We start from the raw sequence: 24,055 nt of genomic DNA on the forward strand, positions 1-24,055 counted from the left end.
GGGAATGAGGGAACAAGCACTGAAGGGGACGTGTGCAGACTACCTGACACGGCCTGAGTTGGGTCTGAGAGCAAGACAGCAAATGGGTTTCCAGATTCCAATCAGAGAAAAGGAGTGGGATGTGAGGCAGGGGGTAAAGAGATGGAAGGATGAGGGTGTGCTGAAAAGACTAGGAGAAGGGTGAAACAGGAGCGGAAGTCATCCCGTTGACAGGGTCTGATCATTTTATTTATCTGCAGCAAGGAAGAGATATCAAAAGCACTTTTTAATTCAATTTCTCTTTTCCTGTTGGGGCTGAAAGATGAAGCAGTAGGTAGGAATGGATGAGGCAACAGGAAAGAACGAAAAAAAAAATCCAGATCTCCTGATTTATTCAAGCCTTGATTTATTCACTTGTTTGTCGAACTTGTGCGTCGTACGCGTGCACACGTGTGCCTGTGTGAAGCCAGGTGTGTGTGCATGATTCAGTGTGCATGCGAGCGTTCCTTTTACTGCACCTCACGATGGGATGAAGCGAGCCTGTTAGATTGTATTTATAGAAAGCTCTTGTTCATTGCATGGCTGTCTGTCAATGCTCAGAGCCAATTTGAAAACACCTGCTAATGGAGCAAATGCTCTTCTTCCTGCCGCTGTGTATGTGTATTGGTGAGGGGCAATGGAGGTGTGAACGACACAGTCGCTGAGATAACATGACATTTGTCCCCATGGGTGGCCATGCTCTCAGAGGGTCGTGTGGTACGCATTGCACTGGACCCTCCGCTGTCCTTCACTTTCTGTGATGACTCATTCATAGGAGGAGGAGGGATTACCCTGTGTTGACCTTTTCACAGAGCCTCCTTGTGTGTTCAAAGCCTCAGGCATCACTGATGTCACACACATGCACGCAAAGATGGAGCCATGCATGCAAGCTGCACACATACGTGAACATTCTGGTGTGTGCACACAGACACAGATCTCCTGATATGAGTACTTCTTCCAGGATTCTGGATTCACTTAGATTCACACTGTGAACAGGCCTGGTTAACAAATGCGCTCATGTACATGCGTGCATGCTGGCCATGCACACATACAAATGTGCACAAACACACTCTGGCCTTCCAACTGAAGAGCCTGCACCCCTGTTGCATACCATCTGCAGCCCAAACATCTCCACACAGAGCAGAATGCCTGGTGCTACACAGCAGAATGAGTGCAAGAGAAACAGAGGTCCATCACATAAGAGTGAGGAAACAGGAGGGTGGGTTAAATGAAACAGAAATGATGAGCAGATGGGTTGAGAAAGGAACACCCAAAGGCACAGAAAGAGACATTTCAAGTAAAACGAGGAAATGAGTTTTAAAGAAGACCCATACGGACAGAAAAAGTGTTAATGAAAGCGAAACGAGTCAAAAATCAGAGCTGCAAAAAGGGGTCATACTCCAGGAAATTCCAGGAGAGAGTGCATGGAATTGAGGAGGGGTGATGACCAGAGTGATGGTGGATTGAAGAATGAGTGTAATAAAATATAATCAAAGTGAGAGAAAGGATTACCTCCTTTGCTTCACTGGAGTATGTAATTGTAGTAAAAAACACCGTGACTTGCTGCGACAACAAAACACAGAGCTCTGAGTGTGATGCTGGGAATTATAAAGATGGTGATAAAGATGGAGATAACAGTAAGAAGATGGCGAGAAAAGATTCCGCTGATTATCAGTGTTGATGATAACAGTGTTGGTGGTTATCATAATGAAGGTGGTGAGGATCAAACGTGGCATAATGTCTTGATGATATGACAAAAAAGATGACTTGATTAAAATTGCTACTGATGCAAGTGATGATAGTGGTATTTTACTGGCACAATTTTAATCACAGAGATTCCAGATTTTACATGTTCTTTGTTTTTTTTTTTCTTCCCTCCTCATTGTAAAACACAATCCTCCATATGACTTCATGAATATTCAACTACAATTACTGCCCTGGGGTATCAACACTGGTGTCACTGGCTTGCTTTTATTTAAAATCTAATCCGACTGCTAACCCTAAAATTAAATTAAGCCTACATGGCCATTTTATACAGAAGTGAGTTATTACTTTAAGCTTTTAAGCTTTTCCACCCCCTTTCCCCTCAGACAGTGAAGGTCCAACCCTAAGTCCTGTCACCCATACTGATGAGCTGTCCAATAAATAACCTGCGGCTGAGGTAACCAGCATTCAGGCCCAGTACATGTCTGGAAGAAATTAAAGAATCAAAATTTGATAAATTGCATGTTTTTAAGGAGTTCCATCGAGGTATGGTTAAGCCAAACAATATGAAAATGCCACCTAGTGGTCAGATCCTGAAAAATCAGATCCTCTTTTACACACTGATTAGAGAAAGGATTGTGACGTGGTTCCCTTTATGTTTCAGGAGTTATTACATTTCGCTGTCACAGTTGAGAGTATCACGTCATAAAAGAATTATGCCTTAACATCCGAGTCATGCTGTATGATTGATAATCACGACATGCAGCAAATCAAATTCCTTAAGCAAAATGATGCTACAGGTAAAGATCTTTAAGTACTACGCCCACATGATTGATAAATGCACAGCAAAGGGTATACAGCCCAACATATGTTGAATTTTACAATATTAAAAATAGACTGATGGATATGATCTTTGGATATGATCTCAGCGAATCATCTGCCTCCACCTCACCCTAACCCTAGCATCCTCCTCTGTCACACCAGCACTCTGCATCTCCTCCCTCATTACGTGCATGAATCTTCTCTGTGGCAGGACACTTGGGTTAGGATGAGATGGAATAATAATATTAATTTTTAAATTTGCATACCATATTTTTTAGATAAATATTTGCTTATCTGATTAAGTTATCTTGCCGCCTCCGACTGGAAGCACTGGGCATGTATTTTTCTACTCTGACCCCAATCTTCGAAGAGCTTAGATACGACCCAACTCTACATTGCTTTACACAAGTAACGTGTGGCAAGGTCATCCGTCAACCCTCTGTAATTAACTGGGTAGCCTGAAAATGCGCCTTTAGGATACCATTAACCCATGCTAGCCTAACAAGCCTGTGCACACATGGACTAAATACACAGTAAATGCACATCTGTGACTGGAGTGAGTGGGCAAGCAGAGAGGAAAATCTATTTCATGAATATTGGATTTCATTATGAGGGTGAAAAAAACAGCTTTGCTGTGGATCATTCTTTAATGACCCTAAAGTCCATATGCATGAATCTTTTAGCAGTGGCTGCCTGTTTGATATGTGGAGGGAATATGAGAAAAAAGGAAAGGGAGAATGGTTTCCCTTTAGGTTTTGATGAACCATGAGACAACTCTCGGGTTGGTTTCCTCGATCATGGTCTCAGACAATCTTTCAGACAGGTAGGTCATCCTGTTACAGACACAAAAGAAGCCAAGTGGGGATACAGTTCTCAGACACACTTGTTCCCTATTATACTAGTTATGGGAAACCTGCAGAGGAGATGAACAGACGATATGAAATAAATAAATATTATAAATGTCAGAAAGTATTTTATGGCTTCTTGAGGCTGTGCTTGCTTTTTTTTTCCAGGAATTATTTTTAGTGTGATAGAAAAAGTATGCCACTGACAGCCTCTACTCTGAAAACTAATCATGATTAATTGACCACGAGGTCAGACTCGACCACCTTTCAGTTTGGTCTGCCACTGCCAATTTACCAATTCACAAGCAACTTGCCTTTCTGGCCAGGGCTAAATTTAAATACACAGACCCAATCCGTGAACAGCAGATGTGCGAGTCTGATTTTTAAGCAACTCAAATTTAACACACATTTACCATCTCATTTTGGAAACGGGGGTTACTGAGGACTGTTTAGTCTCTAAATATTCCATTTCATTTGAACCCGGCAAAAAAATCTCCTCAAATCATTCATAATTAACCTTATGATGAACAACTGTGAAATTAAACGAAAGTAAAGCTAACATGCCAGGGAACATGATAAGAGTAAATATTAGTCAATGCACGACAGCTGAGTTGATTTTTCACCCACAGTTAAGCTGCTGCTCAAATCAGGACTTTGCATTTATATCAAAGGCAATCAGCATTCAATAATACAACCTATAACTGAAAAGGGAATATAAGAGATCAAAAGGCCAGTGTGTGCACGCGATCAAAGGCTTAAAGCTAATACATACAAATTAAACACATTAATCATTTATAATTACAATAAATGCGCAGTTTGGCACTGCTTAATTATTATTTTTGAGGAAAACCTTGTATTGCCTTGTTATTGAGCTACTTGAAGTCAACTGAAGATGCAGGTGGGGTAACACAGGCATGAAATGAATGCAGCAACCAACCTGGCAGAGCTAATAAATAAAACAACCAACCGCAGCCAGACACAAGCCTCCATCTGCTGTGTTTCGATCTCAGCTAACTCTATCTACCTCAATTATTCTTTGGACAAAGCACAGTCCATCTCAGAAGTGGCCTTTCCAGTGAAACCACTAACCTTCTAGTTTTGTCCTCACCTTCCACTTTGTTACATGCAGGAACCATTACATGTGGTGCTTTCTGCTGACCTGAATGCAAAAAGGATTACACCGGGGCTCGATTCAGTGTCACCCTAAAGTCAGTTATTTTACAAGGGCCCAGGGCCTCTGTGTGGTGCACATGAATCTATTTACCAAAAAAATGTCAGTCAAATGAAAAATGATCATTTATGAAGTTTTTTTTGTCTCTGTGATTGTTGTAAAGGTCACTGCCAACCCCGTCTTTGTATGGGAAACATTACTTTTTGGGACACAGTTTCCATACACTGGTAAAATAAATAAATAAATAAGGGAACGCTCAATCACAGTGCAACACGAATTCAGTTAACCATCAGGCATGAACCATTGTGAATCCATTTAACCTACTTTGGTGCAAATGAAAGTGACAACAGGTGCACGGGAGAGCCAACAACAAGACAACCCCCCCAAAACATAATGGTTTTGCAAGGATAAGGAGAGAGCAATGGTCTGTGACCACCACCTGCAAAACTACTCAGCTTTTGCCTCTCCAGTGCTCCTCTTGTCACTTTCATTTGTATCAAAGCAGGTGAAACAGATTCATAACAGTTTGTGCTTCTTAACTGGACAGCCTGGTATCCCTGAAATGTAACTGCCTTAGTGTTGCACTGTCACGATCGACTGTTCCCAAGTAATATTTTTTCCATGTAATTCAAACGTCACACCAGTACCCTTCGTCTTGCAAGCTTCCCAATATCTGACGCTAAACTTTGCTTTTGAAATGATGGGCAGCTGCTTTTATCCTTTGCCAATCTTGTTTTGACATCATTTGGAAAAGCCTTCCGCAGTCAGGTAGGTTCGATCATTGGTTTTTTGTTTTAAATGTAAAAACACAGTTTAATAGGTTGCAGTTTTTCTAGCCTTTTATACTGGTGTTAGTTTATTCAGGGGGTTTATTCTTTAAATTTAGCTGTGGTTCACACTTCTTTGAGCTAAAATGTAATCATATATGCATTTCCCCAAAAGTGGATTCTGTTGACCTGGACGTAGCATTTTCAGTTACGCATTTCAGTTTACTGAAAACTCTACGTCCAGATGAACAGAATCAACTTTTGGGGATTTACTTACCTGGATGATTGAGCATTCATCAACACCATATATGCATTTAAATTTCCATAAATGTGTATGTTTGCACCTATTGTATGCATAGATCCGACTTTAAATTAGCTTTATCCAAACTGCTAAGCACCATATTTTTAGTATATAATAATAATATCAAGAGAAAAATACTAACAATGTGTAAAAGACAGAAAGTAAAGGTGGTACATGGTATGTTAATAATTTGCATAGCACTTTTTAAATGCATAGATACAAAGTTCTCTTTCACGCCTACATGCAATATAAAATTCTGAAACCAGACTACGATTGCATTCTAGTAAGTGGCCTCATATTATCCCTATTTTATATTCTCTAAATTGTCCCCTGGTGGATTTTACAAATGGTTTTAAGATCCTTAAACTTACATATAGAGCACTAAATGGACAAGCTCCAGTCTGTCTAGCCCATCTTCTCCTTAAACACACTGCTGCTTGTACTCTTCAGTTGCAGGCTCAGAATTTGTTAGTTGTTCTTTATACCAGATTGAAGACTTGGGGGAAAGGCAGAGCCTTTCACACACTGGCACCAGCGTTTTAGAATAATCTCCCAATACAGCTACATTTAGCTGACTCTAAGGACTCCTTTAGGAAACAGATAAAAACTTTTTTGTTCAACCAAGCTTTCTGTTGAGACTGTTTTTTAAATGATCAATTTCCTTTTATTCTGTTTTATTCCATGTCTTGGTTTTGAATTGCTACTAACTGTACTCGTCTGTTATAGGCCTACTTTTTTATTGTGTCTCTTCCTGCTTCTTTTATTTATTTTATTCTATTTTGTCGTACATCAGTGCTTCATAAAGAAACTAGAGACTGAGATAAAAATCACAGCACTGATGTCCTATTTGTACAATTTGGTCAAACCTGTATGTTGGTGTTGTGCTATTGTTTACAGAATATTTTTGTGTAAAGAAACTAAACTACTTAACAAAACATCCTGATTTTAATTTTAATAGCATTCTGTCTCATGTACATAGTTGGCAACTGCCAATTTTACATAAATGTGCCACAATAATGAAGAAGACGGCTAAGAAAGTTAAGGAAAAACCTAAACTCTTGTCTTCTGCCATGAAAGTGGCATTATTATTCTGTGGGGGGGGTACTTTCTGGCAGGTCTGAGGCCCTCGTGTCCAGCTTGAGGGGAGATTCACTGCAAATCAATACCAAGTTGTTCTGAGGGATCACCTTTATTACATGATAAAACATTTCTATCCAGACGGGAGTGTTCTCATCTAGGATGACGGTTAAAGAGTGCGATCTGATATGTCAGTCCAAAATCTCCCACAGGTTTTCAATTGTGTTGAGATCTTGTGACTGCAAAGGTCACAGCATATGAATCACATAATTTCCATACTCATCAAAGGATTCAGAGATCCTTTGTGCCCAATCACACACTAAAAGAAAAGCTGAAAGCTGCTGTAGAGGTACATGGAGGCCCGAGACCTAGTAAGACATTGCTGCTTGGTTTTCCGTTGACTCGTCGCCGATCTGTATATAGCTTTTGTAAAACTATTTGTATTACTGTGATATTGACAAAAGCCACATTACCATTTAAGGTGAACAGCCCGCCGGGGGAGTATATTCACCAATGGATATATCTGTCTTTGTTGGACCGAACATGGCATGAATACAGTAATTAATATCTCATTAAGCTTGCTGCAAAGGGAGTATGTTACCGGGGCCCCACAGCAAGGGTGGGACAGCTTTTATTAGCAGTTGTGAAGATGTGGTGTTCCCCAGGTAATAAGAGCAGACAGTGGCTTAACAACGCTGATGGTACTTTTATCACATATGTCTGCATCCCTGCAGAAATAAAGGAACCTGAGAAAAGGCGAGCAGATGTCCTTAGGTTATGCACTCGTGTCTTTAAGTACGAGATGAGAGCGGGCCCCGGCAGTGCGGGCAGAGTTAGAAGGGCTGCGGGGTCCCCTAGGCTAAGCACTAAAGCATAACTTGTGAAGCACAAACTGGCTGAGTTTTACATTATATTAAATGTGGCGCTACTGTAATGCAATTCTATCCACTTCCACGTTTGACTGCATAATTGCTGTCCTCTGAATTGAAATGTTGCAGTTTCAAAGAGGCAGCATTTCAAAGCCATTTAGTCTATATGGCTTGACAGCTTCTGTTGTGCCATCTCTGCTTTCAGCCCGTGCAGCACACTCGTATGAAAGGGAATCTTTGCTCATTTAGAAGTCCCATCTTTAAGGAGGGGGGGGAAGAAAAAAAAATCATTGCGCTACATCAAACTCTATTGTCAAAACGCTGACAACAGACATTTTTAGAATAAAAGCTTTACTGTGATTCAGGGAGCAGAAATGAGGCATTAAATGATGGACATTGGCTAAAGTGCTTCTTATTGAGTACATGATATCAATCTGATTTTCTCAAGTGAATCTTATTCTCTGCTCTATACCGAATTTTAGTGACAAAATATGTTTCAGTTAAGTCCAGAATTCTGCATGCATGGAGTCAGCGCCTTAACACAAGTGTGGTCTCACCATCATAACTCACGTTAATTCAGCAGACAAAACTGGTCTGATCATAAAAAAAATCTAATTAAAGGAAAATCAATAGCACTAGAACAAGTCCTTCAACATTTTTTTGGTTTTATAAATGCTCTGTAGAGCTGAAGTGAAATGCAATCTTTTACTCAAACTTTTTTTTTTCATTTTTGATAAGCTGCCATCTTTCTTTTCTCTCTACTGTCAAAAGAAATCTTAATAGAAGCCCGACGTCAATAAAGCTTGATCATGATGGATTCAAGAGAGGATCAATCATGTCGGCCTGATTGAGAAAGCACCTGCACTGTCTGCCCCGCATTTGTCATGTCTGATTTAGCTGCCTCCCTGTAGCATACGGATCAATTCTGATTACAGATGTCAAACCCAAAATAACAAACAAAGCTAACTGAAGGTTTGATCAAGCAGATATTTACAGTAAACAGGCCAGCATGAGGCATAATAAGGGTTGCTTTTTATTTCCAGCGGTTCAGATATTTGAATATCTCATTCTTCAACACTATGGGTCTCGCTTTGATATCACCCTGATACTAAATTTGTTTTGTTGTTTTGCAAAGGTGTACGCGCCTCTGCGTGCGTTTGTCTTGATGCTTCCCACATTTTCTTTTGTTTGCATCTCATCATCACATTATCACAAAGTCTATAATAGTTGTTTTTCCAACCTACTGCAGCAGAAATAGCCTTCTTTTTAAAGAGGCAGAGAAGCCCATTTCATCCAAGTCATTTCTCAAATGCCAGCTATTCCAATAAGATTTTACTCTGTCCTAAAATACAGTGCTTGTTGTCAGATAGATATTGACTTGTCAGCAAAAACACTATGTTGTATTAGAGTACTGTTGCCCAACATTAAGCAGCTAATTGCCCTTTTCTGACACCTTCATTATTTCTTAATGGAACTGAAGGTCTGCTGGCCGGATAAAGGTCACATCGATACAGCCTGTGCCCTCTTGATGGGAAGAGAGTGAGATGTTTTGGTGCTGTGACAAAACGATTTCACAAAGTCATTTCTAAAGGGAGAGTTGCTAAAAAACTTGCTTTTTAAAGCTATGTGTGGCTTCAAGCACTATATTTAATCTGCATATCAAACATTATATTAACCCAGTAGACTTTGGATGACAGGCTCTGGCAATCATTTTTATTGATACATTTCCGTGTGCTCTACTTTTGCAATAACTGCTGCAACTAGGAGTGAACAGCAACCGAATGAGGACGGGAAGATAGGAGAATTTTATTTGCGTCCACAGAATCATATTATATATTGCACTGAGCATAATTTGGGCAAAACCCTTTATATATTTAATATTCATTCTCAAGACAAGAAATAAAGTAATTGATATGTGTTGTAGCACAGCCTTGAAATGTTAAAAAGAAGCTGATTCTTCAGAAGAAATTAGAAAGTCACAGTGGCACCCCAGGAATGATATTACACAACAAATTAGGTAAGCCCTATTCATCTGCATCCCTCAGTAAATACAGGAAGAAAAATGTGATTGAAGCGCAATTTAAAAGCATGCTATAACCTTGAAATGACTTAAATAATCGGAGTCGAAAAATGTGCCCCTATTTGTTCCGATGCTGGTCCAAACACTAATGGAATTTCGCTCAGTGCATTACAAAAACTGGGAAAAGCTGCAAGGGCTTTTAGTGTTATCCAACTCCGCGTTTAATTAGCGAAATATCATAACACAATAATACAGGAAGCCTCTTCTCCCAAACCCAATTAAGATTCTATAGCACACGAATGTTTAATGAAATCTCACCTAACATCCCAATTAACACAATAGGACCACGATATCACGAATACGATATTTTCTTTGATCTTCTGATTCAAAATGATTTTGCAGCAATTTTTAAGCATCAAACACACTGTGCTTAGAGAAAGGAATCAGACGCTGTGGAACATTTCCTGCAAGTCAATTTATGGCCTGTCACAGACAAATCCTTAGTGAAATTCTGGCTAACTGAGTCTTTACTGTCAGTATGTCATGCTAACATAGACACTTTAATACAAGAAATCCCACCGGCACCTTCACAGCTGGAGCCAGAGCCACATGCCAGCCGCAAACTACAAGAGAATTGTGGCATATCTCTAAATAGCAGCGCAAGCTCGGGTGGATGGCACCAAGCACTGTCTGCAACTGGGCATCAACATGATTTGTTTTCCTAATTATGTAGCTTTCCAAACAGCAACAACGAAACACGTAGCGCTGACATTTGATTGCTATGTTGGCAACTTAAAAGGCTATCTAAATATGATATTTTATGTAGTCTGGATTCTTGACAAGCACCAATCCACTTGTTATTATGTGGGCACACTGCATGAGCGTCTTATTAGAGGTGTGCTGCCTCACTGGAATGACTCCCTAATCAGTGGCATATCGCATTAGCACCAGCTCCTTAATGCTGCAATATCACACAACAAGTGACCCTGAAACAATTTTACTACTCCCACTCACAGCAATATCACCCAAACACAGTTTTCATTGGCAGGATAAACCTGCCATGTTTTTTATTCCACCTAATCATCTGGCTGCAGAATCAATCCATCTCGATCACTGCCTGTTGCGGGTCTTTGAATTCCTCCTCCCCTTCCTCCCTCACACCATCTGTCTCTCTTCCCTTGCTCCCTCCCAACAGCCCTCCTTCAATCATTTTTTCATAACTCCTCTATCTCTCTGGCCTGTCCATCCTCATAAGCTCCCTCTGTCTTTTTCCTCTGCTTTTTCTCCTCTCGGCATTAAACATACATTGCATGCTCCGAAAGCTGCATGTAATATGCATCCTGGGCACCAGAATTTCATGGAAATGCGAGAAGAGATCAGCTGATGAGTGGGTGCACAGTGACAATGACAGTGGCCACGCCTGATTCGTGGCAACATGTTGGCCGTCTCAGCTGTTGACCGGCTCATTATCATTTAGAGATACTCGCTGCACAAACTGCAAACACCCACACGGTCTGCTGCTAACTCCTGACAGGAATTAAAATTACGTGAAAGTCAGGAAGAGAGAGACTCTTACTATTATAGTCACTATTATAGAGTGCCAAAGTCTGGGAGCTCTCTCTCTCTCTTGCTCTCAGATGGCTTTTTTTGTTCCCATGGAAGACAATGTTGGTATGTGGTGCTCGTTAGCACGCCCTGTGTCGCTTCTCCACCCCTCACTAATGCCTCTTCTCTCTGTCTATAAAAGTCTGGGACACAATTATCCCCATTTTCTGTTGCTCTCGTTCACTCTCCATCTTTCTCGTTCACTGCGAATGAGTGTCTGGAACACAATTACCCCTGTTCTCCCCCTGTCTTCCTTCCACTTTATCCATCCCTCCCCATTCCCTGTCTCTCTTTCCATCTCTTATGGCTTCAGGAGAAGTCTGTGAAGGGAGCAGCTGCTGAAATATTTATTGATCTGTTTTCCTCAGTTTTATTTATTTCTCCCCCTTCCTTCTTGCTCTCCCTTCCCCTTCGCGCAGACCCGGGAACACCTCCAGCGCCACGAGATGTCAGAGGCAGCAGCGCGGCTGAAAATCCACAACATAAAACCATTATTTAGCATTTGTTGCACCCAGTAGTTTTACCTGTGTAAACAAAGTAAGAGACGCGAGGGATGAAGGCAAATGTAAGAACAACAGACAGACAGCCGCATCAAGCAGAGCAAGAACAGATTGAGCGGTGAGACACGTGGATCGTTCGACATATTTTTATACCAACATACACTGCAGGGGGCTGTTGATGGGAAAGACCAAGGTGCTGCTCTTTTTTTCACTTTTTTTGTCTGTGTAAAGGAAGTTGTACACAACTGCTGGCTATTGAAGTAGTAGTAGTAGCCATGGCAACAATGCCCGGAGCAATTATAATTGCAATGGGAACGGCGTTAATACTGGACTAAATGGATTCACAGATGAATCTTACGTTATCTCCGCATAATTAAAGGGCTTCTGTGCTATCATACGCCCCCATGGTAAATATCAGCGCAGTTAACCAGGACTTTTGAGGTTACTCCAACAGCGAGCAATTCAGCAGTCGTTTGAAACTAATGTTTTTCTCCAGCCTTCTGTTGTAGCACAAATGATTAAACTTTCACACACACACAAAATGGGACATGAACACACCGAGGCACAAAAACGCACACAAAGCTAAGTCCCATCGCCAGACATGGCCTGCATTAGTGCCTAAGCCTTTTCCATTGATTTGCCGGCGAGCTCCTTGTCTTTTGGTAATGAGGACAGGGAGAAAAGCGGGACCCTCGTCCCTCCCGGCTCCCTGAGGACAAGCCGCCTGCACTAATCTGAATTGTGTTTCCAGTGACACTAACTCTGTGGCACAAAAAAAGACTAGAAGGAAGAGGAATAGAGGCAAGAAAATCACAAGCCATTCTCTCTCTCTGTTTCTAACAGTATTCATTCCTCCTAAATGTATAACATCTCCACATAACCAAACAAGAAAACATCTGTTTCTTGTTTCTCCTTTTCCCTGCAGACAGCTAAATCTGCACTGTGGACTGAAGTCTTGCAGCCCAAATGGAAGAAATTTGCACTGTTCAGAGACTTATTTGATTTCTCTATGTGAATGCTATTGAGAAGAACCTTGAGAATTATTAATAGCCACACTGATGTATATAAAAAGATGTCACGTTTTCACTGACTTTCCATTGATTTTACTGCTAACACCTTTAGTGGGAAAATTGCTGAAATTCATCTTCCCAATGGCCCAAGTAAAGGGACTATTCCACGGTGTGTGCGCACATATGTTCAATAGTCCATATGTCCCTCTGTGGGCACAGGTCCACATGAATACGCAAGCCACTGCTTACTACTGCTTCTACACCCACTCAGCTACCTTTTGAATGATCCTTCACTTGGAATAAATAAAACATAAGCCTTTAGGATTTATAACACTGAGAAACCACCACTAAAGTTCATATTCAGGCTGGGAGTGGGAGAAGAGGAAGATGAGCGGAGGTTGTAACAAAATGAATTACGGTGGTAATTTTACTCTGTATAACCACGTGTCCCAGGTTGAAAGCAGTCTGGTTACTTTCCATTACACTGAACTCCATATCCTATATTTTAACTATAATTATAAGTGCAAACAAGCCTCGCAGTAATTATTATTTATGACACTGACATCACATGTAATTGCCAATCATGCCAAACCAATACGTGAGGCCCATGAAAGTGTTAATCATGACTGACAGGAACAATCTCAAGGGCAGTAAGGTGATGCTGAACCCACCTACCAACCACACCAGTACTCTAGGCAACCATCCTCAAAGGACTTGACCCCCATGACCTCTCGGGTGACGGAGAGGTCAGATAGCTTCAAACTCTATGAGATGCAGATTTCAGCTTCAGCATGACAGATCAAATAGTCATTGCTTGAGGAGTTATTCATCCCTGATAAACTAATTGGATATGCTGGAAAACGGCTGGAAAACCTCACATAGAAAGGCAACAAGAACCAACACAGCAGAAGTCATTTTCTGTTTTGGTCTTTTGGTCATTTAATACTATTGCTACCACAACTGCACTTTTAATCTGTTTTATGCACCCATCAATCAACTTTGGAGTGTTCTGTTCTTGTATGCCGGAAGCAGAAGTTCCCTACTGCAGACAATAAAGATTAAAATGAACTGGTTGCATTTTACAGTCCCTGATGTGCATCCTTAAAACCTTGATTCGATACAAATACTGCTAGTGGTTGCCATGAATCATAATTCATCATGCTGCATTCACAATTCAAGTAAAGTTACAATAGCCATTTCATTTCTGGTAGTAGTATTTAATTTAGACAATTCAAGTGATTTCACACCGTCTTAAGTCAGAAGTAATGACTTTTGGTACATTTGCAAAATTCTTCTTGTGTTTTAAGACTGGAAAAATCTCAACTTTATTCTCCTCTCTATTCCACTTTTTTAATATGAGGTTTTAAAAAATAATGTACAGCAACAAACTTACGTATCTATCAAACCCATTCACACAAACAGTTTATTATATCTAAGATTTCCCCCCTGATGGATGCATCAGGGGCAACTCCTGATTCGGTATCTTGCCCAGGGATACTTTGATGTGCAGACTGGAGGAGCCAGGGAGCAAACATCTGACCCTCCTAATGGTAGATGCCCCACTCTACCTCCTGAGCCACAGCTGCCCCAGTCACAGCTGAGTGTTCTTTAGGTCTGATCTGCTTCACCACATGTGAGGAAATGATTCAGTGTATGACGCTCAATGCTCTGCACTAAAGTCGACCACACAACAGCGAGCGAAATAAAAAAGCAAAACCTTCAGGGAAAATATTCAGACCACAGGCCCTCTCAAGGCTGGTCACACCTCCAACCTTAGTCCCTAAGGCTCTTCAGTCCAAATCCAGGCCCTCTTACTCCAACATTTGCAGATACATAAAACCTGCCAAAATGGCAAAGCATTTGTAAGCCAAACATGGAGAACAACAGCACAGAGAGACCGTGAATTTCAAAGGGAGGGAGAAAAAGCAGAGACCCCTCCAGAATAGGAGCACTAGGCATCTGTTGATGCTGGCATCTCCCTTCTCTTCATCTCCAAGCCAAGACTGGTGATCCAGTTGAATGTGTGTGTGTGTGTGTGTGTGTGTGTGTGTGTGTGTGAGATAGAGAGAGAGAGAGAGAGAGGGGGGACAGGGAAGAAGGAGGTGCTTACGTGCTAACATGTGCAATGTGCATTGACCCCACTTGGCCCCCATATGTTACTGAAACAAGAAGGATGGCGGGCTACAAAGTGACCCCACTTGTTTTCACCTGTGTTCCTGCCCTGCACACTTCCTCTTACCACAACCTCCATCATGTTGGTGGGAAGACCCATCTGTTGGGCTATTTAAACGTTAGTAACTTACTATGTTTTGTATTCAGTACACTGTCAAAGTTGAATTTCTTGAAATGGTTCCGATCCATGTCTGTAAGGTAGAAATCTTTCAACATCCAAATACAGCATTAACATAATATCCTTTGAAATAACCTTAAATGTCCTCTGCTGTGACCTTTAAGCTGGAGCAATTTCTCTTGTCATTTTCACTTTTTCCCAAATCAGCGAGGCTGTTATTCTCATTATTAGATATTTCAGGTTTCTGTCATAACAGAAATCATCTGAACAGAGGGTAAATTGTTTAATTTTGTGTGGAGGTGTGTGGAGATGGACTCCAGCCTTAATCTTTCATCACTGGCCTGGTTCACTGATGAAACAGTTTTGGAGTAATTGCAGGCAGCTTTTGTGCAAGAAATATGCAGATATTTTACTGCACGTATGAGTGGCCATCCACCATTCTAGCCTAATGGTACTCATGCGTTTTAAGAAAAAAGAGAAAATTAATGAGGAAGAGAAAGGTATGATGTCGAGCCAGGGTCTGGCTGTAACACCCATGGAGAGGTTTGTGCATTCACACGCCAAGCCAGTAGGAAACCTTTGAATAGCCTAATGGTGTTATGCAGCACAGAAAAGACCTTTGTTGACCTGGTTGGTATGGCACTGTAAAGTACAATCCTGCTCTCTTAAAAAATATTTGTCATTCATGATATGAATGACTAAATGAGTGATAATAAGGGGATGAAATATCTCCAGAGGAAGAAAAGTCTTCAAATGAATAACATACCGTAGAAGCCGTACAACCATTTAGAGATTTTCATCTTGTACATCATTAAACAGGAAATAACAACTCACAGGAAATAACAAATCCAAATCTACTAAACAGTTTTGGTCAACCATTTAAATCACAGACACGACACTTGCTTGAATGTCAGGGGCACAGATTCAAAAGATTATTCCACTGCTGCATGATTTATCAACCAGGGAACGGTGCCCTTTTAACAGTCTTGTTCTTCCTTTATAATGCATGCTCTTCACCTCAAAAGATGGACACACTGTGGACCTACAGAAACTCATAGGAGCAGGCAGGAACTCTCTCCAAGATGAATTTGGTGTGCACAGTTCCCATCAATACTCAATCATTCCTCAACTGTGGCTTAAATTATCGGTCACACCTTCACGTCACAAACCCCCATAGCTCCAAACGCAAACCGCTTAAAACTGAAATGAGACTCAATGGGATTGCAGGGCTCGTTTTGTGAGGTGCTGAGCCTATTGTGTTTGTGTGCTGTGTACATCCTGCAGGGCAGTCCGTCTGCTCGCTGCCTGGTGTGGAGAAGGGGCTTGCTGTGTCAAGCCAACCATGACCAGCTGGGCTCTCCTGCCCACAAGGAGCCCAGGCGAAGGGGGCTTGGGCCCGTCTGCATCTGCAGGTTGTTAACCTCACATCTTATTGCACTGACACATCAATTATTGTTATTAAGGGCCAGAGTAATTTATTTATATACTGATTTCCCACAGGATGAAGGCAGGACTAATTGAGCCAGGTGTGTATATTTGTGTGTTCATGCGTGTGTGCGAGTGTGTGTGTTTTTCCATGATGGATGGGCAGGGGGAAATTACAGTGCATGGTGAGAATCTGCTGCACAGGTTAATATATGGTGGGACATCCCATAGCATGGAGAGATTATTAGAGGAAGATATTAGAAGATTTTTGAAAATCAGCACTCCGTGACAACAAAAGTTTGTGTTCCTCATAATAAAGAAGCCTAAATACCCTTCACATCTTCTGGGCTGTGAAAGTTATCTGAGCACTAAACAGTTTTAAGTGGAGGAATTTCAGAGAAGATGAATGAAGTGTGTTTGTCTCTTTTGTAGAGCTGTAGGGAGGATGTTTTATAGCAGTAATAAAACAGGGAATTAAAGCTTGACTACCCAGCGAGCGCATATTGGAAACCCTAAGCCTTCCCAACTGTCCATCCTTCAACATGTAGCGCTCTGTCTCTCTCGACCTTGGTTTTGAAGTGAGAGAACAAAACACAGGCTATCTCCCGAGTCTCTCTGCATTGCTACTACCCTTACTCACGTTAACTTCACAACCCCCACCCGCACTGATGATGCGTCGTGCGCGCGGGTTACCGGGCCGTCCATGCCACGTAAAGGAATGTTAACAGAAGACCGCGGATGCGAGTCTATTCTTTCCTTAGTCAACATCTTAATATGCATCACTCGTGCTTATACACTCAACCACGAGGTTGGCTTAGAGATGAACCTGGCGCTGCGCTCACGTGTACGCGCATACTGGTGTGCGCCCGCACAAAAACACACACAGCATTTCTCCACATCTCCGTGTGTAAGCAAACAGAAGGCTGGAGCGTAGTACACGGCAGACACGCGTGATTCACAAGCAGGTAGAACACCCCCCTCCTCATCATCATCATTAGTATTCACCTCCACAACCGCTTTTCAGAAAATGAAAGATGCATGCGTAGAGGCGCAGCAGCACAGAACCGTCAGCACATCACTAAAGTAGCTCATAAGGAACTTACCTTTAGACAGCAGAACCAGAATCAGAGCAGCAAACACGTTCCGCAAGAGGGGGCAGCCCATGATGGAGTTCTGATTGATTTTATGCTTGTTTTTTTTTTTCCTTTTTTGCAGCCAAATGTCTCGGTATTCCTCCCTTAGGGTGCAGTTGCAGGAAATCTGATTAAATATATATATATATATATTTTTTTTTTTTTTTAAAACAACGACCCAGTGAACGAGTGTCAACAGTAATAGTCCAAACGCTTCTACATGTGAGTGGATGAAAACATCAGTCTTGACTTTTCCTTTTGGTGACTCCCGTTGGAGAGAGAGGGGTGGGTAGGGCTGTTTATCTTCTTCGGAGCAAAATCTCTCAACCAGAAAAAAAATTACAGCAGAAAGAACAAATATCCCAGACACTTGATTGGCTTTTTAGTTCACTGAAGGACAGAAAAATATTTCAGAAAACGCATGAGAAGAAAGGTTAAAATGTAAACTGTCCAATGACCAGATATAAATTTGTTTTTGGCACAGAGCGGGATGGGGTCTGTGTGCGTCCTGGCCAAAAATTAGCCTTCTCCGTATGTCTCTGTTGGTATGCAGCGCGTCTCCTCGCTCCGCACTCAGCGCGTCGCAGGCAGCAGCACTGAATGCGAGACTCACGAAAAGAAAAGAGCCTGACTGACAGTTCGCACAGAACCCCTTCTTCCAATCACCGGTCCCGAAGCAGGAGGCGGGATTTACGATTGCTCCGATGTCTCGCTCAGAGAGGCAGACCAAGGGCCTGCACCGGCCAATCGAAGGAGTGCGGTGGGCGGGCACAGCGAGAGGCAAAGCACGGCGCGGTGATAATGCAATGTGATTTATAGTCGGTTTGGTGATGCTGCAGTACTCAGAGAAAACAGTCCAGAGGGCGGACACGCAGGCGTTGTAACTACAGGGGCACACAGGTGAAGGCTAAGGGACATGTGAAGCCACATCGGCTCTGCTGGTAGGCTTTGGACATGATGTATGAAAACGAAATGAGGGAGAATGACAGGTTATCTTGTCGTGGGAATATATTGCCCAGTTGATGTAATTATATGTCAGGGGATACAGAACGGGGTGAAGTTTGTGAAGAGCACGAAAAAACTGCACACTTTAAAGTTTTGCGCTGGACTGATTAATGTCTGTGGCGCTGCAGAAAATTCCCCATCTGATTACGCTCCTGACTTAATGGTAGGCAACATAAACCCATTTAGAGAGACACTTTATATTTATGCAGGAGTCCTAATGAGCCATTTGTAAACATGTTAGTGTCTGTGCTGCATCTGGTACTAAAAGCGAAAAAAGCAGTTGCCTATTGTAAAGATCTAAAGGGCCATTCACACTGTGAGTTAATCATCTTGCTTTAAAGCTAAAAAGGAGACACAGATAGGCAGATGTGAATCTCAGAAAACTTTGATAACATTTTTTTTTTTTGCATACTTTCCCAACATTTGCCAATTCATTACAGTCATATTGCATCACATCAGCTGGCCTTTTCAGTTAGAAACACACAGCTTATTCAGTGCCCTGGAGTATATTCTTTTTTTGCAGAATTGATCACATCCTTGAGACTATTATTTTCATATTAGCTGATTAACTGTTCCATTTGTTTCTTTATTCCCAGGATAACCAATTAATGCTTTATTACCCCTAAGTGCATAAGTAATAAAGCTTTGCTGGTGATTTATAATAGAGACTTAGAATAAATACAGCTGGGGATAAATGGACTACATATCTCCTTCAGATGAAAGATGGAGGAAGGTGAACGGACAAGCACTAAGAAAACTCTGATTAATGAATTAGCTAATCAAAGCTCAGCATTAGTTATGTGTAGAGGTTGATTTGTTTATAAATATTATTCAATATTAATTAGATCTAATAAAGTAGAGTGAATCAGGAGCCAATAATGTTTATGATATTAACCACTGGCTGCTGTTTTAAAATCCTACTGTCTGATTTCATTATTTGTGATGAAGAAAACGATCCGACAGAGACGTACAATCAATACAAGTCCTCTTTTTATTTTGCCAAAGGTATAAAGATCACAGGAGCACCAGCATAAAGACAACAGGTCTTTCCAGAAGCCTTTCTGCGTGAGTTAAATGTTCTGCCTGTGCCTGCCTGGGTTTCCTTCCACATTAAAGAGACCTTCATGCAGGGTTAATTGGTGTTTCTAAATTGCCCATAGGTTTAGATGTGAAACAAAGCACTTAAGTGTATAGAGCGAAGCACTGTGTAGATTGCTCATAGCGTGAAGTGCTTTGAGTGGTCAGTAATGCTACGAAAGAGCTTGATAAATGCCAGTCTAGGTCTGGTCTTTGGCCTGAATTGTGTTATTTTTTATTTAAAAAAGGGCTTATACACCTTTTACCATATGCTATTGTTTGCACAAAACAACTCAGCCAAGCACAGCATGGTATACTGTTCCTCTAATCAGCATATCCTCCTCCTGCTCTTCAGCTGGACGTTCAGTAAATGCCGCAGGACAGCCATTTTACAGCGTCCACATTAGCATAGAAGGATTGGCTCTGTGTGACGCTAAAAACTCTGATCCAAACAAGAGATACAGTATTTGCACTTGGGAAGCTTCATTAATGGTATTCATGATTGCAATCAGTAATTCAACTGAGTTCCTGTGTACTCACAAATATTATTTATAGACCTGTCACAAATTGCAGTTTGTTTGTACTCTGTTGTTCCAAGTTTTGCGATAAAAGTAGAAACACCTGAGAAAATGTTGACATAAATTTGCATTTTGACGCAGACTTTACACAGCCAATTACCCTCAGACCTCGTCAGCTCCCATCAAACTGCGTGACACCTTGAGCACAGTGTAAGCAGGCAAGCGGAGCTGAGCCAGAGGAATATTTCTTAATTTTTACAAAGAGTGACATGCATCATCATATGTAAATTTCTGCTTCCTCCCACGATGAAAAAGTGAGGCCAAAGTATGGCAAGGTACTAGATATTTTTGCTGAGCACTACAGGCTTGTGAATCAGTGGAAACATCGTTTGTCCCATTTTGTTTTTAGGTTTCTTTATTTTTTTCCTCAAAATTACACAAGTTAGCTGTGCAAATTGTGGGCTGTAAGTGAAATAAAAACATGAGTCAGAAGGACACACAGGAAGTGGGTTAACAAGTATTACACTGCAAATATAAATTTATCAGTAGGCTTTTTTAAAAACTTGGCAAGGCTGCAGTCTTACAATGAAACAGAACAAGCAATATAGCATAAACCCACCTCTGCCCAGCAGGACCTCAAGTGACATCGATGGGAATTCAAAGAAAATCAAAGCTCCCAAAAATAGAAATACAAAAACATAAATTAATACATACGTATAAAAAAAATCACGATGAAAAGAAAACAACAGTAGAGGATGGATGTTCTGTGAAATATAAATCTATCTTTTTAATGTACTTGCTACATATAAACAACTCAAAAACTGTACACAATCAACTAGTGTTTATGGCATGTGATGATAAAGCAGCCCGACCATCATTTTCTCCTATTTTGTGCTTCATCTTTTGAGAGGTGCCAATTTGAGCACACGGCAGATATTTCATGTTGGAGCTACAAAGATAAATAATCATTTACTGAATAGGGGTTCTCTTATCATTTGAGGGTGAAATATACAGGAATGAAATAAAGAGCGTTATTATCTTGTCATAGGTTCTGATTATTCACTTCAGAGTCATTATGGCTGTTAAGTCTGGTTTGATGTTTTCTATTTTATTAATATTTATTATTATTTTTTTTATCTGAAGGCATTAATGGTCCAGTGTCTGGTTTTTGCCTCACGGAGGGTGAAACTGCAGAGAAGAACATGAGCAATCATATTAATCCTGCATCAGTGTGCAGCATTGAGAATTGAGCTGGGATTGAGGGCTCCTGCAGACTTGGAGAGGCTGCACTAAACAAGAGCTCAATAAGACCCCCTTTCATCTCAAACTGTGTTGATGGAGGGCACATGTTTGTGATGAACAAGTAGAAAATGGAATAGGAAACAAAAATCAATATAATAGCACGAAAAGATAAGTACATAATACAAGTTGCAAAGTACATGTTTAAGGTCGGGAATGAGCATGAGCGTGTACTTCAGCAGTAATTATAAATGTTGGCTGAAGGCAAAGTAATGCAAAAGACCGGCTGAGGCGAAGTGGCTGCGCAGGGCTAAAGCTTAAAGAGGGACTGGGCACCTTTTTTAGAAAAAGAAATTTGTAATATACTAGCAGAATGAAAAGACCCTCTTACTGACAGTGGAGCAGGAGACACTGCCGAGGAGGAAGACCTCATCTTGTTCCAAAGTAACACTAATTAGAGTAGTCATATCAGAGCTCTGACCTTTAGTAGATTTTCTGTTTTTAGCTTCAGTCTTTAATTTCTCTGTAAGTGAAGGTTCTTTTAGCCACAGTAACCAATTACTGCAACTAACTTTTGTCTTAATAATTCCATTCTCACTGCAAAAATGTTACACTATCACCATTCCCATGTTTTGTGACTTCAGTGAGTGACCATTTTCTTGTAGTTCTTCTTGTACTTGGCTAACAAGCGTCACGGTGCTGTCGCGGTGCAATTAAACAGAGCTAGCATGCTTCTTTCCTGGCTTTCTTGTGGCAAACTGTTAGAGTGACTGTGTTTTGTTTTTTGGTTTTTTTGCTCAGTATAACTAATGTACGGAGGGGGTCATGATGCATGGCTGAGTATGAATGGCCACAGTGGGATTGAGTGCATCATTACTCAACAGGAGGAGGAACATTGAAGTTAGTTTGATGGATTATAACTTTAAAACACATTGGTGTATGATGCATTGTAGCATGGCCTGTGTGTGCACAGGTTTGTCTGTGCTCAAATGTGCAGTATATGCCTGACTCTATGCACCTATCACCCACAGGCAGAGTCGCTCAGACAATGTTAGTGCCTAGGCTGGAATGACAGTAATTTCACACCCAATTAATAGAGTACAAAGCAGACCCATACTATAATGTCAAATGTTGGCACCTTGACTGTAAGGACAAACACAGAAGGACACGTCGCCAAGCTTGTCTGGAGAGAGTGGGGCAGTTTATGCAAACATGTCTGACTTGGAGTACGTCTGGCTGGGGAAACCTGTCCCTGAAGTGTCTGCTGTAGAGCTACCAGTTGGGCTGAGATGCCCCACCAGCCTGTTTAGTATGGTAATGTGTGGAGATGCGGGCACAGGCACATTTTCCTTCTTTCCCTTTGCTCCATCTTTAAGCCCCCCACATTAATTGGCATGGCAGAGGCATCAGTCACTTGGTTGTAATCACTGTCCCTCTGAGAACCCCACAGAGAAGGATTGAAGGGAAGCGGGACACAGGCAGAGCGAGTGAGAGTCTTTGGTCTTGAAAGGCTTGTCCTCTGAATTATGTCATCCCAAGAGGTGCAAGGAAGCATACAGACAGGGAGGGGAAAAGCAAGAAAGGATGATATGGAACAAGGAGGGATAAGAAAGAAAGAAGCTGAAGAGGAAATTGTGATATGAGCTCCCTGTTGCCAGGAAAATGGAGGACTGCAGATGGAAGAAGGCAAGAATGGGGAAGAAGTAGGAGATTCATATGGGGGATTACGGACGAAGATTGATAGCTGGATCTGTGGGACTAGGTGTGGCGGGAGGTGTGTGTGTGTGGAGGGGGGGTTGGGATATTTGATTGATGTGAAAAAGATGAGATGGAAAAAAGCTGGGAGTGGTAGGTCAGAAGAAGATGAGAGAGGTCGATTGACGTTAACACTTCGCCTGTAATTTAATTGGTTTTCATCCTGTGTAAACTTTTCAAATTTAGAAAAAATATTAGGATAGAACAGCTTTAGATTTTAATTTCAAAAAATGGATTCTTTAACCAGAACCTGCTTATTTAGTTCATTTCCACCACTGACACAACCTTTGCTGCTAGAGCCTCACTAGTTAATGTTATTACATCCTTTTTAAGCACACAATTGTTTTTATTGACGATTGCTGCTGCCACAACTTTCCATGTTTGCAAAGTACCTTGAAATAGAGAAAGTGCATTCAAATCTGAAGAGAAGACAAAGAAAAGCTCGACAAGAGAAAAGAGGAACAAAAAATGTTTAATGGAAGGGAAAAAATAAGAAGTGAATAAGAAGTGGAGACTAAAAGTTTCTCCCTTTGAAGGTCAAATTGAAATGATCTTACCCCTGCTAATCATGAGTGTCTGGGCAAGTGTGTGCGGGCATACATGGGCATATATACATGGATGTGTTTCCTCATAGGCATGGAGTAATAGTAATAATAAATGACAAAACAAGGCACAGGAAGAGTCACCTTTTGAGAACGGAGCCCGAGCGCGTCAGAGAGTTCGGCCTTGAAACCAGATCAAAGCGTCGAGCCGAGCCGTAATAGATGATGGAATTTAATCATGTCTGCTGCTTAACACTCTCTCCTTCTTTTGCGCTCACTCTGTTTTATGGCTTTTAAAATGCAACTGCTATTTTTCATTCGTTTTAATTCACCACTCTATCAAATTTTTCCATCATCGCAGC

The 24,055-nt window shown here is 41.3% G+C and overlaps 1 protein-coding gene across 1 annotated transcript in view; it reads right to left on the reverse strand.

Moving 5' to 3' along the window:
* The window catches only part of iglon5 (IgLON family member 5), a 110,590-nt gene extending 92,424 nt beyond the window's left edge, over positions 1-18,166 (reverse strand). Inside the window, exon 1 of the mRNA XM_005455337.3 lies at positions 17,528-18,166. Coding sequence (XP_005455394.1) covers positions 17,528-17,588 — 61 coding nt within the window. The 5' untranslated portion in view covers positions 17,589-18,166. The remainder of the gene's footprint in view (positions 1-17,527) is intronic.
* Positions 18,167-24,055: the final 5,889 nt, after the last annotated feature.

Source organism: Oreochromis niloticus, linkage group LG11 (assembly GCF_001858045.2).
Source record: "Oreochromis niloticus isolate F11D_XX linkage group LG11, O_niloticus_UMD_NMBU, whole genome shotgun sequence".
NCBI lineage: Eukaryota > Metazoa > Chordata > Actinopteri > Cichliformes > Cichlidae > Oreochromis > Oreochromis niloticus.